This window comes from Liolophura sinensis, chromosome 7, assembly GCF_032854445.1.
Source record: "Liolophura sinensis isolate JHLJ2023 chromosome 7, CUHK_Ljap_v2, whole genome shotgun sequence".
Lineage (NCBI taxonomy): Eukaryota > Metazoa > Mollusca > Polyplacophora > Chitonida > Chitonidae > Liolophura > Liolophura sinensis.
The window spans coordinates 3,399,482-3,415,632 of NC_088301.1; the positions used below are offsets into that span (position 1 = coordinate 3,399,482).

Consider the following 16,151-nt stretch of genomic DNA (forward strand, 5'->3'; position numbering starts at 1 on the left):
CGACATACATGTAGGGCCCAGGCCGATGGTCATTTCTGTGACCCGAAAGCTTTAAAATATTATACCATTGAGTGTTTTTTCATTCCCTGGGTCTTGACTTGACGGTCGCCATATTGCTGACACAAACGCCAAGGCGGAGGCAATGCAAAAAAAATCGATTATTAACATCTTTATTAACTGACTGTGCATATAATTATAAACCCACTATTGCTTTATAAAATCGTTAGATTTCTGGCATAATAACATCATAAAACAACCGACATCTAAAAATGAAAGTCGTCAGCATGGCGTTAAAACATACAATAACGAAAGAAATTTATTCAAATTCATCCGCAATTGTGTTTTATCTTCTTCAGAATTCCATTCTTCCACCAGTGTTCATCGGTGCGGTAGCTAACGGATTTAATGCTTTCGCCCAGTACATAGCCGTCATAGTTCTCAACACAGGAGTTATGTGAGTCATCTTTTAGCAATATTCCTTACCCTGTGTAAATTTTTGCTCATCTTTATTGTACGCTTTTAAATGGTTTTAGTCCATGCCGTCCTGCACCTTGAAATAAATTTCATATTTTCAATGGTTGTGGTAAAATATTTAGTGTTGATGGTGTTTCTTTTCCTTTTCTTTCTGTTGCTACTGACCTGTTTCTGTTGCTGCTAACCTGTTTCTGTTGCTACTGACCTGTTTCTGTTGCTACTGACCTGTTTCTTATCATTACTGATACTGTTTCTGTTTGCTAATGAACTGTCATTACTGAGCTCTTCCCTATTGTTACTGGGCTGTTTCTGTTGCTAATGAGCTGTTCGGTGTCATTACTGAGATGTCCCCTATTGTTACTGAGCTGTATCATTACTGGTCTGTTCTGCATTGCTACGGAGCCGTCCCGTATCATCACCGAGCTGGCTTCTATTGAGCTATTCTATGTCTTTACTGAACAGTTTGATTCCATTGCTAAGCGTTTCTCACTGAACTTTTCTCTGTCTCGATTGACGTGTTTTGAGTCACCATGGAGTTGTCCTCTGGCGTTCTACGTCATTAGTGAGCTGGTCTGTGTCATTACTGAGCTGATCTGTGCCATTATTGAGCTGGTCTGCGGCATTACAAAGCCGTTCCGCATCATTCCTGCGTTGTTCTGTGTCATTGCTGAATTGTTCTATACCACTGCTGAGCTGTTCTATACTCTGACTGAGTTGATACATGCTTTTACTGAGAGGCCTTCTGTGCCATTACTGAGACGTTACTTTGACATCACTGCTATTCCGTGTGAATGGTGTTTAGGCTGAGCGGCATACCGTACCATTGCTGTTTGCACCGGCAGTAAGTGGGATTGCTTTGTGGGGCACTACAACGTCACCAACAAAATTCTCACATCCGTACTGATTCTTTACTGCCGGCTTTCTAACCTTCCAGCGGGTCGTCGGTGGCTCAGGCGCTCTCACAGCTGGTCATGTGCTTGCTCCTGTTGATGTACATTATCTGCAGCGGAATTTACAAGAAAACCTGGTGTGGTAAGAAAATACATGCTGTTTTGAAATCCTTTTGTATCTGGATTCGTTAACTGATTAGCAGTCCCTTGTTTATTTGTCGCACATCCAGATATTTGACAAGGTAACGCATTAACACCAGGTAATGCACAGATAGCAGATAATACATGAATACCAGGTAATGCACAGATAGCAGATAATACATGGATACCAGGTAATGCACAAATAGCAGATAATACATTGATACCAGGTAATGCACAAATAGCAGATAATACATTGATACCAGGTAATACACAAATAGCAGGTAATACATGGATACCAGGTAATGCACAGATAGCAGATAATACATGGATACCAGGTAATGCACAGATAGCAGATAATACATGGATACCAAGTAATGCACAGATAGCAGATAATACATGAATACCAGATAATACGCAAGTAGCAGGTAATAAATGAATACCAGATAATACACAGATAGCAGATAATAAAGGATACCATATAATGCACAGATAGCAGATAATACATGAATACCAGGTAATACGCAAGTGGCACGACTTCCTAGGTTAAACCTTGCAAACGTGGTCACGCTTGAATAATTGTACTATACTTAAAATTCAGCGTAGGGAAGGCATAGTGTGAACTTGCCGGTCTCTCACATCAGCCAATGAGAATCGCTTCTCTATCCCTTTAAGAGGGTGTTTTCAACATTTAAAAGGTATCCATAAAGAACAAGTTGATAAAAACTTTAGATTGGTCTTTCTGGACCACTTCTTGTCAGTTGATTTTTTTATCCTCAGGACTCATAAGTAACGTGGACCATTTTGGTTGCCAAATGATACTTCCACTGCTAAATAATAGCTTGTGGTTCTTGATAACATCTCCATGTTTTATCAAACTGCGACCACCATCCATTATTTAGGATATGTGAAAGGACACAGGGAAACTATAGAAAAAATATGTGGTATATGTTGGGAGGAAAATGATAAATACTTGCAAGCCAAGAAAACCATGTATTTACAGAGTCTTGGGTACCTGTTGATTTCAAATCTCAACAGTTTTTCCCCTTTTATTTAAGTGTCATCTGCTTCGTTACAAGCTTTCAGAAAATATGAAAACTACCGCTACATGCGGCTCTAGATAACTGTGTTATAAATCTGTTAGGCGCGAACAAATTTTGAATATTCACCTTATTCGACATCAAACACAATGGAACATTTGCCGTATATTTGTTTTTCATTTAAATCATAAAATCGATAACGGGTCTCCGTGGCTCAGTTGGTTAGCTCGCTAGCGCAGCGTAATGACCCAGGAGCCTCTTACCAATGCGGTCAATGTGAGCTCAAGTCCAGCTCATGCTGGCTTCCCCTCCGGTCGTATGTGGGAAGGTCTGTAGCAACCTGAGGATGGTCTTGGGTTTCCCCCGGGCTTTGTTTATTTATTAAATAAATAAATAAATAAATAAAATCGATAAAATCAATGTAGTCGGGTTCTGCCAGGTTTCTTCCCACCGTAATGCTGGTCGTCGGGTCGTCGTCGTATAAGTGAAATATGCTGGAGTACGTCGTAAAACAAAACAAATAAATAAATTAATAAATAAATAAATACAGTCATGAGATATTTATCGGCCATGGCCTTTTTGCTACCAACTCAATATGGTCATGTTCTTCACAGTCATGCCCAACAGTCATGAAAATAACGTTGTGACGTATAACACAGGTAGCCAAGGTAATGATGCAGTTGTTATTACTATGCAGGCTAATGTAAAAAAAGATGATGACTAATGTAAATAATAAGTGATCTAATGTACTTCTGGTATTACCGTATTTGTGGTGTTACTGCGATTATGGTGTTACCGTGCTTGTGGTTTTACCGTGCTTGTGATTTTACCGTGCTTATAGTGGTGTTACCGCGATTATGGTGTTACCGTGCTTGTGGTTTTACCGTGCTTGTGATTTTACCGTGCTTATAGTGGTGTTACCGCGATTATGGTGTTACCGTGCTTGTGGTTTTACCGTGCTTATAGTGTTACCGTGCTCATGCTTGTGATGTCACCATGCTTGTGGTGTTACCGTACTTGTGATGTTACCGTGCTTGCGGTGATACCCTGTTTGTAGTATTACCGTAAGCCGAAAACCGTTACCGCTGTGTGTTACATGAAACAAGCTATTATTTACTAGTGTTTGGTGTATTTTTCAACGATGCCAGGTTTTTTCCTTACGTTTTATGCGTTGAAGTTCCCTTGAAATAAAAGTGCTAGATGAAAGTGCTTATTTAAAGCTGTTTGATCAACATGGCTTCCAAAATAAATGATCCTTCAAACACAAGCGCTGAAACAAAACTGACCATTTACCTCTTCCGTTTTAGGTTGGACATGGCAAGCTTTGGAAAATTGGGGTCAGTTCTTTAGCCTCGCGATGGCCGGACTGGTCATGATGGTCATATCATGGTGGACATATGAGGTGGGAGTGTTTCTCAGTGGTGAGTAGATACGTGAAAAAATTAAGGTAACAGTCAAACAATAGCTAAAAAAGTCATGCTGTTAATGTGAAGAAAAACGTTTAAGGTTTGTAACAAAATACAATATGGCAGCTAAATGTGAGAAATTATTCGTTTGTACCTAGGCTGTAAGTGGATTTAAATTTTTTAAAAATTTATACCAAAGGTTTTTCAATCAATATGTGTTTAAAACAGCGGGAGATCCACAGTCACATTAAATAATATATTTCTGTTAAATATTCATTAGGCATATACATTAAATATCTGTATATGATCCTCATATAACACATATTTTACAAGAATTTTTAGTTAAAAAAAGGATAAATCTTCTTTTGCCTCCCATAGGATTACTGGGAGAGGTTCAGCTAGCTGCAATGGCGATTACTTTCCAGTTACAAGTTCTGTTCTGTATGGTGAGTATGTACAAGATATCTCTTCTGTGTGGTATGTACATTCACACCCATCTACAAGATGCCTCTTCTCTGTGGTATATACATCGACATCTCTCTACAAGACCTCTTCTCTCTGGTATGTGCATCCACATCTCTCTACAAGACCTCTTCTCTGTGGTATGTACATTCACACCCCTCTACAAGATGCCTCTTCTCTGTGGTATGTACATCCACATCTCTCTACAAGACCTCTTCTCTGTGGTATGTACATTCACACCCATCTACAAGATGCCTCTTCTCTGTGGTATATACATCCACATCTCTCTACAAGACCTCTTCTCTCTGGTATGTGCATCCACATCTCTCTACAAGACCTCTTCTCTGTGGTATGTACATTCACACCCATCTACAAGATGCCTCTTCTGTGTGGTATGTACATTCACACCCATCTACAAGACGCCTCTTCTGTGTGGTATGTACATTCACACCCATCTACAAAATGCCTCTTCTCTGTGGTATGTACATTCACACCCATCTACAAGACGCCTCTTCTGTGTGGTATGTACATTCACACCCATCTACAAGATGCCTCTTCTGTGTGGTATGTACATTCACACCCATCTACAAGATGCCTCTTCTCTGTGGTATGTACATTCACATCTGTCTACAAGATGCCTCTTCTCTGTGGTATATACATCCACATCTCTCTACAAGACCTCTTCTCTGTGGTATGTACATCCACATCTCTCTACAAGACCTCTTCTCTGTGGTATGTACATCCACATCTCTCTACAAGATGCCTCTTCTCTGTGGTATATACATCCACATCTCTCTACAAGACCTCTTCTCTGTGGTATATACATCCCCATCTCTCTACAAGACCTCTTCTCTCTGGTATATACATCCACATCTCTCTACAAGACCTCTTCTCTGTGGTATGTACATCCACATCTCTCTACAAGACCTCTTCTCTGTGGTATATACATCCACATCTCTCTACAAGATGCCTCTTCTCTGTGGTATATACATCCCCATCTCTCTACAAGATGCCTCTTCTCTGTGGTATATACATCCACATCTCTCTACAAGACCTCTTCTCTGTGGTATATACATCCCCATCTCTCTACAAGACCTCTTCTCTGTGGTATGTACATCCACATCTCTCTACAAGACCTCTTCTCTGTGGTATGTACATCCACATCTCTCTACAAGATGCCTCTTCTCTGTGGTATATACATCCACATCTCTCTACAAGACCTCTTCTCTGTGGTATGTACATCTACATCTCTCTACAAGATGCCTCTTCTCTGTGGTATATACATCCACATCTCTCTACAAGACCTCTTCTCTGTGGTACGTACATCCCCATCTCTCTACAAGATGCCTCTTCTCTGTGGTATATACATCCACATCTCTCTACAAGACCTCTTGTCTGTGGTACGTACATCCCCATCTCTCTACAAGACCTCTTCTCTCTGGTATGTACATTTACATCTCTCTACAAGATGCCTCTTCTCTGTGGTATATACATCCACATCTCTCTACAAGACCTCTTCTCTGTGGTATGTACATCCACATCTCTCTACAAGATGCCTCTTCTCTGTGGTATATACATCCCCATCTCTCTACAAGACCTCTTCTGTGTGGTATATACATCCACATCTCTCTACAAGATGCCTCTTCTCTGTGGTATATACATCCACATCTCTCTACAAGACCTCTTCTCTGTGGTATATACATCCACATCTCTCTACAAGACCTCTTGTCTGTGGTATGTACATCCACATCTCTCTACAAGATGCCTCTTCTCTGTGGTATATACATCCACATCTCTCTACAAGACCTCTTGTCTGTGGTATGTACATCCACATCTCTCTACAAGATGCCTCTTCTCTGTGGTATATACATCCCCATCTCTCTACAAGACCTCTTCTCTCTGGTATGTACATTTACATCTCTCTACAAGATGCCTCCTCTCTGTGGTATATACATCCACATCTCTCTACAAGACCTCTTGTCTGTGGTATGTACATCCACATTTCTCTACAAGATGCCTCTTCTCTGTGGTATATACATCCACATCTCTCTACAAGACCTCTTCTCTCTGGTATGTACATCCACATCTCTCTACAAGACCTCTTCTCTCTGGTATGTACATTCACACCCATCTACAAGACGCCTCTTCTGTGTGGTATGTACATTTACATCTCTCTACAAGATGCCTCTTCTGTGTGGTATGTACTGTTACGGTATTGAAAACAGCAACAGAAGACAGACTTAGTGACTCAATATTACAATGTAAACAATGCTTTATATATAAAATGAGACGTACAGTTTTACAGACAGTTCAACAACAACAACATAAAAAAACACCCGTCACACCCGCAGAGCACAACACAGGATAAATCCAAGCATGGAGGTATAATCCACTTTAGAACGGTCACAGCTCCCGCAGAAACTCACAAACGAACCGTTCAGAGACGTAGAGTAATGTCACCTTGTGGCAGAACGAACGTCCTCTGCAAAACTGAAAACTTCAGTTTAGAGTCCGTGACGACCTTGTCGGTCAGGTGAGCTCAGCGTGTTAAACAAATTACACAGTCAACATTGTATAATCATAATAAAGATCCGAACACCAATAAACGTGACTTCCGCAGAAATTCACTTAAACCAGACATCAGTACAACTGTGGTACACAAACGGTGCCGGCATAGAAATCTGTCTTCCCAAACGAAACTGGCATCACCAGCTCATATCAATGTAATGGACTCAATACGAGAGCGTCGCACACTCTCCTGGCTCCCAGTGGATGCAGCAAAAATACCTCCTCTCTGCACAGAAAACACGGCTTATATACGTTCCAGGTGGATTCAACTATTCTTAAACACAGAATTAACAGCCAATGAAATAAACGAAGCATTGAACAAGGTGCTTTCGATCCGGTCCGCGCTGTACACATATAACAGGGCCTGTTATGCTTTCACAAAGGTCCGCAGACTAACAGTACATAAAAACGTTAAATAGTCATACATAACAGTACATTCACACCCCTCTACAAGATGCCTCTTCTGTGTGCATTTATATCTCTCTACAAGACCTCTTTTGTATGGTATGTACATTTACACCCCTGTACAAGATACCTCTTCTGTGTGGTATTACATTCACACCCCTCTACAAGATGCCTCTTCTCTGTGGTATGTACATTCACACCCCTCTACGAGATGCCTCTTCTCTGTGGTATGTACATTCACAACTCTCTACAAGACCTCTTCTGTGTGTTATGTACATTCACACTTCTCAACAAGACCTTTTCTGTGTGGTATGTACATTCACATCTCTCTACAAGACCTCTTTTGTATGGTATGTACATTCACACCTCTCTATAAAACGCCTCCTCTGTGTGATATGTATATTCGCACCTCTCTATAAAATGCGCCCTCTGTGTGATATGTATATTCGCACCTCTCTATAAAATACCTCTTCTGTGTGGTATGTACATTCACCTCTCTCTAAAAAATGCCTCCGCTGTGTGGTATGTACATTCACATCTTTCTATAAAATGCCTTTTCTGTGTGGTATTTACATTCACACCACTCTACAAGATGCATATTCTGTCTTCTAAATTGATAAACCGCATTCTTTAAAGTTCCTATTCTGTATGCTAGACATTCATGGTCCCGTGAAGGTTATCATTGATTAAATGTACTTTATACACCAACACTTGGTTTCAGTTCCCTGCCGGTGTGTCCGTGGCAGCCAGTGTACGGGTCGGGCACAATCTTGGGGCGGAGAATGCAGATGGCGCCAAAACATCTCATTGGACGGCGCAGACGTTATCATGTGAGTTACAAGAGGAGAAGGCCGTGAAAGTACGAGAAACCATTTGTACATATCAGAAACAAGCAAACAAACACATTTGTTGGGAATCCACGGGTAAAATATTGTCTTACCGAGTTGGTTAGAATTACTAAATGCACGGAGTAATGTACATGAATTATTCTGTACCAGATTAATCAAGGCATCCATAAAGTAGAAGCGTTCACTGTATCGACAGTTTTGTAGCCTACCGGGCAGTTTTATCGATTTAGTGTTACATCAAAAATAATGATCCTCCAATGTGGCAGACAGAAACAACTGCAGCCTAAAATGGCACGCGCTAGATACCCATAGCTTCTGCCGAGAAGTCCAGGTGTCTCTATATTTATCCTTTGCTGTGTCAGTCTTAACTAGATTTTAAAAACGATTTAGATGATAGTAACTAAAACCACCTTACAACGACGATGATACCCTGGCGAGAAAACTTTGCCATTGTTTGTGTGCAGTTATTTGAATTCCAAACGTCGCTGGTAGCCAGAGTTTCTAGCCTCCTGGGGTGGGTCTCATTTTGATACTTCATCTGACCGAACAAATGATTTTATTCTCTCAGAGTACACGTATCTCTTTGATCGTAAATGCAATTTACCCTGGTTGTGACTTCTATGCAAAGCGCTAGGTAAATGTGAAAGCATTGCGTTGTGGATAGCATAGCATTGTAGATGTTGTGCGATCGTGAGCTTTGCATTCTCTGAAGAGAAAGGGTTAATGAGAACAGCTACGACGTCCAAGCGTGAAGCCGTTTAAAGTACGGTCAACACGGACAGCAAAAAAGTTTAAAATAAACTTCCCTCCCCGTTCATTGAATGCATGTACTAATTGTATTCTGCGAACATGGTGTTAATATCTGTATGTCACACTTGAGGAGATTCGAAAGTAGCTTGAGAAACCTCGCTGATTTATCGCGGCTAAACTAAAACGCTGACCGCCGATATAGAAGTTAAGCATTCTTACCTATAGCTTTAATCAACAGTGAAATAAATAAATAGTATATAAATCAATATTATGATGAGAAAATCGATTTACTTTTTGTTTGTCTTTCTGGTGGTAATACTGAATATTTTTTTCCTCTAGGCTAAAATAATATGCGCATTTGTTTTGCACACGAATTTCACGTGCAGCATGATGATTTGGCTTCTGGATCTTCTTTTCAGGGATGATCTACCTATTGGCGGGCACTCTCGTTCTGTGTCTCCAAAACTTTCTTCCCTTAATGTTTTCTCACGAAAGGTAAGATTTCACTGAAATCTACACAGACGTGTAAATACCGTTTCGTGTTAGTTTTTAAGTATGGCGTCCAACAACAATCATCTTTATAAATACGGCTCAGTGTAAACCAAGCCATTTCAGATAAACAGTCTATAATCTGGCACAGTGAGAATCACGTTTGGAGCAAAACAATCAACTGCAATCGTAAACTTGCTATTCCGGAAATTAGCCATCCCATACATTTGAATGCATATAGCTCAATGTGGTAGGGCTTATACATCCGGAAATCTGGCCTGTGTCTGAACTGATGAGGTGACCGGTTCCCTAGAGGTCCCTCACCCCATCACTGTGTATAGAGAAATAATCTTGAATTTCAACTAATGGATACGTTTTGTTTCAGCGACATTACAGAACTGACGTCAAAAACTATTCTTGTGCTGGCTGCAGTGATGTTTATAGACTCAGTCACAGTAAGTTACTGTATACATGTATAAAACGACAAGATATGGATGATGATAAGGTGACATATTGGGGAACGTCATTGTGGAAGTGGAGTGCGTGTTTCGTTATCTGCGTCGGTTAATGTGATCCTTGTAGTATTTTGTATAGTGTATACGTCGGACTATAGGCCGCCTTCGGTGAGCTTCTGATCTAAGCAAGTCATCGATAACAATCTTCGAATTACTTCCCTTGTTTGTGGGCGCCCATTGCGACCTTCGCTCCCTCGTCCCATTTATTGTGTGTTTAGACAGGAAGGAAACGCTCCACATAACTTTCACCTCTCTTTCTTTTGAAATGACTCGATAACGCGACAAAGCGATACGGTAAAACGGTAAAACATCGCTTTGTCACGGCCTAAAAAGGTATACAACCATGTCATTCTTATGTAAAATGGCATTTCTTGTTTTTCCTTTTACAGCTTGATGGTGCGACAACGCGGCAATACAAATCATAAAATGGTGCCATCAGGGTATTGTACATGCGTGTTGTCACAGAAAAGTTTTTCCCTGCACAAGCTCACCTAGTTGAACGGAAAGGCACATTCTAACTTAAAATGCTGCATGAACTATCGCGTTATGTTTGTGTTGGCGCCAACCCACCAAGACCATATTTAAAAATAAAATGTCGCGTTCGTTCAGTTTGGAAAACACGATAACGCGTTCAATTCAACATTTTAATTTAAAATGTAATTCACGAAGTTTCTATATACCAAGCAACATTTGTGCATACTGGTAGAACTCCCGGTGATGATCAAATGTGTTACAGCAAGGTGACATTTAACATTTATTTTGTAGCGGCCAAGCACATAAACCAAATGTCTGAACCTGCGGTTCCTCTCGTACTGAGCAGGATTACCACGGCAACAACATCTCAACAGTAGGGTAAAAAGACTGTCTAAACCAAGCTCACGTTCCTTATCGTGCAGCACGACGGCGCAACGGAGCGGTGACGATAACGAACTTCCAAACTTCTTGCTACTTGTATCTTGTGTGTGGTCCTTTGATTCAACAAACTTCACATTGAGTGGATGAAAATGTTCAAGATATTTCCGTTACAAACACAGGCAGTGAACTCTGATCCATTTGCTGCTGTAATTTTGACAACGTATCTGTGAAAGAAATAAATCAGGTTAAATGTGTATCTCCTTTAGGTAGTAAACGGTGGAACATTTCGAGGCTGTGGTCGGCAGTACTTAGGAGCCGTCTGTAACTTTGTGGGTTACATCCTAATCACCATACCCTTAGCGGCAGTGCTCATGTTCCCCGCAAAAATGGGAGCTGTGGGTAAGTCTTCTGCATAAGAAGAGGTTTGTTCATTTTTAATTGTCGTGCCACAGTACAAAATCCTGTAGCAGAACCAGTTAGGCAAAGTCAACAACGACCCCATCTTCCGCTTTGGTGTGTCATATGCGCTATCTCGTCACGTGGAAAGTTAAGTGATATGGAATTATGGAAGCTCACATAAATACAGCCGAACTGACCGTATAGTAAATGCACATATGAACTGCGCTCATATTTTATGTATTAGTTTATATTAGTGTACCTATATAATATGTTTCCAGTCCGGCCGTACGTGGGAAAGTCTGCCAGCAACCTGCGGATGGTGGTGGGTTTTCTCGGGCTTTATCCGGTTTCCTCCCGCCATAATGCAGGTCGCCCTAGTATAAGTAAAATGTTCTTGAGTACTGCGTAAAACACGAATCAAATAAATAAATAAATATATAATACGTTAGTACGTGATACTATTCGACGATCCAGTTTAAAACGTAACTTTTCTTAACAGATGATTAACGTGGTAACTAAGCAGACTGTAATTTTGAGGAACCTATTTCTGTATGTAGGAGACAATGTTTAGAGTAAAATGAAATATGGTATAGTGGACAGAGCAGTATCAACATGTTAAATGAACAAGTATATCATACTAAGTATATCAGTACATACAGTGGGGCCACAACATAGATGTAAATGGATGAATAATAGGCAAAACAAATGAGTGATGAACTACACAGTGGGTGGGCGACAGTACAGTGATAAACCACACAATAACACCTAAGTGGGTGGGTCACAGTGCAGTGATAAAAAGTGGGTGGGTGACAGTACAGTGATAAACCACACATCGGGTGGGAGACAGTACAGTGATATACCACTGGATACAGCTGGATATCTACTAGGCTGTAAAAACATGGGATTAAAAGTACAACTGGTAAAGGATAAATGGCCTGGGGATCAATTAAGCACAACAATAAGCAAATAATACATGGTGGATGGTTACTGTATAGGAGCTACGTGTGGTGGCATGACTGGGAGATGGGGGTGGGGGAGGGAGATGGGTTTTTATGGCTCAACTAAACAAAGATAACTGTCTCGAGTCCACGACTGAGGTCGGGTTTGTGTTTTGGAGATGCAATAAGCTTCTTTAAGTAGTGGCAGTCAGTAACCGCACTGTTCTGAAAAGTAATACTATTAACACCTAAGTTATTACTGGACTGATGCCCATTAATGATATGTAAGGAACACAATATATTCATTCATTATATATATTCATTATATAAATAAACTCAGCACAGTTCTGGATTTGGCCGAATATTTCACTTTCCTGCGTTTCTCCATGTTCGTTCGTCCGCTTGATGAGACACCTCTCAGTCTTACCAATATTCTGGGAATTACAGCAGGGAGAACAAATTTTATGAATAGCATTAGGGATTCTGTCCTGATTTACTGATTCAGTATTCGTTCTCACGTTTTCATCTGCTTTTGTCTCTATTCAGGCTTTTGGATGGGTTTGGCGATAGGAATAACACCAGTTGCAGTCTTCTACATCATCATAATGCTGTATACAGACTGGGGGACGCAGGTGGAAAAGGTAAGTGAGGAACATTAGTAACCAGCTTAACCCCTTCATCCTTACAACTAGACCGGGCATTATTTATCATTCCTTTGCTCATGTGAAGCAATGTTTTTAATTACAGCCTCTCTCGAACTGTTTCTTTCACATACAATGGTAGCCCGCTCTTGTAAAACTTACAGGGAGCACGAAGGGCTGAATGTTGTAAAGATGTAATTTGTGTCAGTTTATAACATTAGGTGATGTAATAAATTTACCTTTTGTCCCTTAAAGTGATGTTATAAATTTCCCTCTTTCCCCTTTACCATGTCTTACTCATTGCAGGCTCAAAAACGAATATCTGTTCCCGGCAATAGTTGCGAGGCTCTGGATACCAAAACAGGTATGTCGTGAGAGTATGTGTCGAGAGACAGGTTATATTTCAATTGCTTATACTTTACTTTCCAAACACTTTGATGTTACAGTTGTAAGGTTTGATGTGTATAACCGACAACTGGTATTAGATTTTTGAGTTATTCTGACGCTTCAGACCGCTATAAGAGATGCTTCTTATTCCTAGTTTCTATCCCATAGGGCATCCTAATTTGTGTTTCAAAAGCCCATATTGTGCCGAGCTGACCGCAGTCGTTAAAGAGAAATATTCTTGAGTACGGCGTAAAACACCAGTTGTTCATATCCTCGCACAATTGTACCGTGTTTTCTCTTCATGGAAATCAAATGAAGTTTCCTCGAACTTAGTTAAGTGGAATGTGTGGTGCGCCCCTGTTTCATAGATATAAGTCGGCATCTCATTTTGGATAGTTACAAAATCAAACAAACATTATGTTATCTTTCAACTACCTAACTAAAACCATTCCAAATAAATCATGGAACAACTGAGATAAGCAATTCCTTGCCCTTATAAACGAGTGATGCAGATCCCCCTTTTTCCTTGCCCTAGGCTGGGTATAGATGAAAATTATACCACATGTTCATATAATATTGGTGTCAAGTTTTTGGGTATAGTAGGTTAATCATTATATAGGATATTTGTTACCACATACTTTTGACTTCATGCATTTGTGTATTGGATGTTGTCACAGGGAGAAATAACTCATTGCATTACGTTTTTAGGTGAAAGTGACGTGACAGGGGCGAGGGCATCATGTGACCAGACTACGCCAGACCTGTGGATGCCGCCAATGTCCTCCTCCCACAAGCGCCGTCTGTTGATTTGTCGGTTGATCACAGTACTACTATCCCTGACTGTACTCGGCGGTGGAGTGTTCGTCCGAATCTTTGTCCCTTTGCCACCCAACGCATTTACTAACGAAACTGTGCCCCTTGTAAATGTAAATGGCGTCACTTCAAACGATTCATCGACCGACAGCTTGCTTCCTAGCGGATTTTGAGTATTGGGAACATTACCTCGTCAAATATAATTATATCATCAAAGAACGTCCAATGGAGGCGTTTCAGGTTCGAACTCTTTTGTCGTTTAAGGTAAAAACCGTCCTGCTGTATCACGTGACTTGTGGAAAATGTTAGCCAACTTTTGCTGACATGATTTTCCGATCACTTATCTCACTCTGTTCCAGAGGCGCAAGTGACATTTTTTTCCGTTAAAAATTTCTGGAGTTCACAGAATTTCAGCTCTTCGGTTTCCTCCATCGTTCGTCTACACTAAACAACTTTTTGTGACACTTCAGACGCCCATGTTGTAGTAAATGCAATCAGTAGTATTTGCGTAACATTTTCTGATACAGTAGGACGTTTTTTACATGTAGTGATAAAAGAGTTCCATCTGGAAACTCCCATATTGGTTGGAATACACACTTACATGCTTAATGCAAAATATTGCCGGAGTTAAATACAAGCGATGTGCTTTCCAAAAATAAACATGAAAAACATTATGAAACTACTACAGGGTTTGTTTGATGAATTGATCATAAACGATACATTTTTTACACAATGAATTTTTAAAGATAGGCCTAATCTGTAACTGTTTACATCCCATTTTCGTGTAAGTTCGACACATATGTTTTATGGATAGTCCCCTCTGAAGGCTGCATGCACATTAATGGTTTTGAGTGACCGTGGGTGAGCGGTTTTGCCTTTTAGATCAGCAATGCTATCTTTGAATTCAAAAGATATCTCTGTGGACATGAGTAACATGTGTAAAACTTAAGGACATGTACTTTCACGGAATCAGTGAGGTATATGAATTTGCTGCTCGCCGGGCATTAGATCAGTGTAGTTCTCTGGAAACAAATCTGTTACCTAAATAACAATGCAATGGTTAATCGCGATGACTTGTTACTTAGCTAAAATCGCTGGTGATGATATTGAAGAAGATAGCGAGCACTGATCTTTTTGCTCCAAGATTTGCTTCCCTTTCTTGGGGATCAGAGAAGCCCATTACAGTAGTCCATATCCACTCTTGCCGTTCTACGGGTCAGGTTTGACAGTGTGTAAGATTTGTAAGTTGAAATATTCCTAAATACGCTTCAAGACGCAGAAGCTAACAAATCCGTTAACAATTCATTGTAACATCAGCTGACGTCAGACGACAAACTCTTTGACGCCGTTTCGTGAGGCTTCCCAAGCAGTGTTTGTGAACCAAATATGAAATATACATATGATTAAGGTGTAAGCTCTTGTTAACAGTTCGGAAACAACTCAGAGTGTCTTCACTTGAAATCAGACGACCAGATGTTTGATAGTTTGATGTTTACGGGCCAATCATGAAATTTATCTTTGTATTAAGTTGTACTCGTCAGTTAACCGTTTATTTCACATTTCGGTTAACAAATCAGAGTGACGTCACCTGACGCCCTTTTGTGTGGCTTGCAAAGTGGTGTTTGTGTAAAAACATTTATCTAAATACGAGCTATTTGTGTAATTTCCCTAATGTAAAAGTGTAATTTTATTGGAATAAAACGAATGGCCCATTTTAAATGGTGAACTGTCAGCTAAGTTCACACATGTACGAAAGACGCCTGTAGCAAGTTAATTAATGATGTAGGCACCCCGAACTAGTTTACATTAAGAACTCTACTGTTTTTGGTAGATGGCCTGGGGGCAATGGATTGGTAGTACACGTATCGATATACATGATGTAATATCTACATCAGCTGTGTTAATTTTTTTTTTAGAAAAACATGTTAATGTCCTGGTGACCTCACTCTTTTAGGACGCAACATCTCGCCATATATGATTACGGTGAACATTTTCTATAATTACACTGTCTATACTGATTGTTTCATATTTACATATTTAACTGTTGTTTAACGCATTACGCGTTAGGTGTATAATTTTATCTGCTTTCTTTTGTTACCTCGTATGGTATTCGGTCATAGTATCTCTGTGTTA

The 16,151-nt window shown here is 40.2% G+C and overlaps 1 protein-coding gene across 1 annotated transcript; it reads left to right on the forward strand.

Moving 5' to 3' along the window:
• Positions 1 to 3,899: 3,899 nt before the first annotated feature.
• Positions 3,900 to 13,193, forward strand: LOC135469818 (multidrug and toxin extrusion protein 1-like). Its single transcript, XM_064748427.1, has 8 exons — positions 3,900 to 3,963; positions 4,327 to 4,394; positions 8,105 to 8,213; positions 9,401 to 9,476; positions 9,856 to 9,925; positions 11,107 to 11,239; positions 12,724 to 12,818; positions 13,125 to 13,193. The coding sequence occupies exons 1-8, from the start codon at positions 3,900 to 3,902 to the stop codon at positions 13,191 to 13,193; spliced, it is 684 nt and encodes a 227-aa protein (XP_064604497.1).
• Positions 13,194 to 16,151: the final 2,958 nt, after the last annotated feature.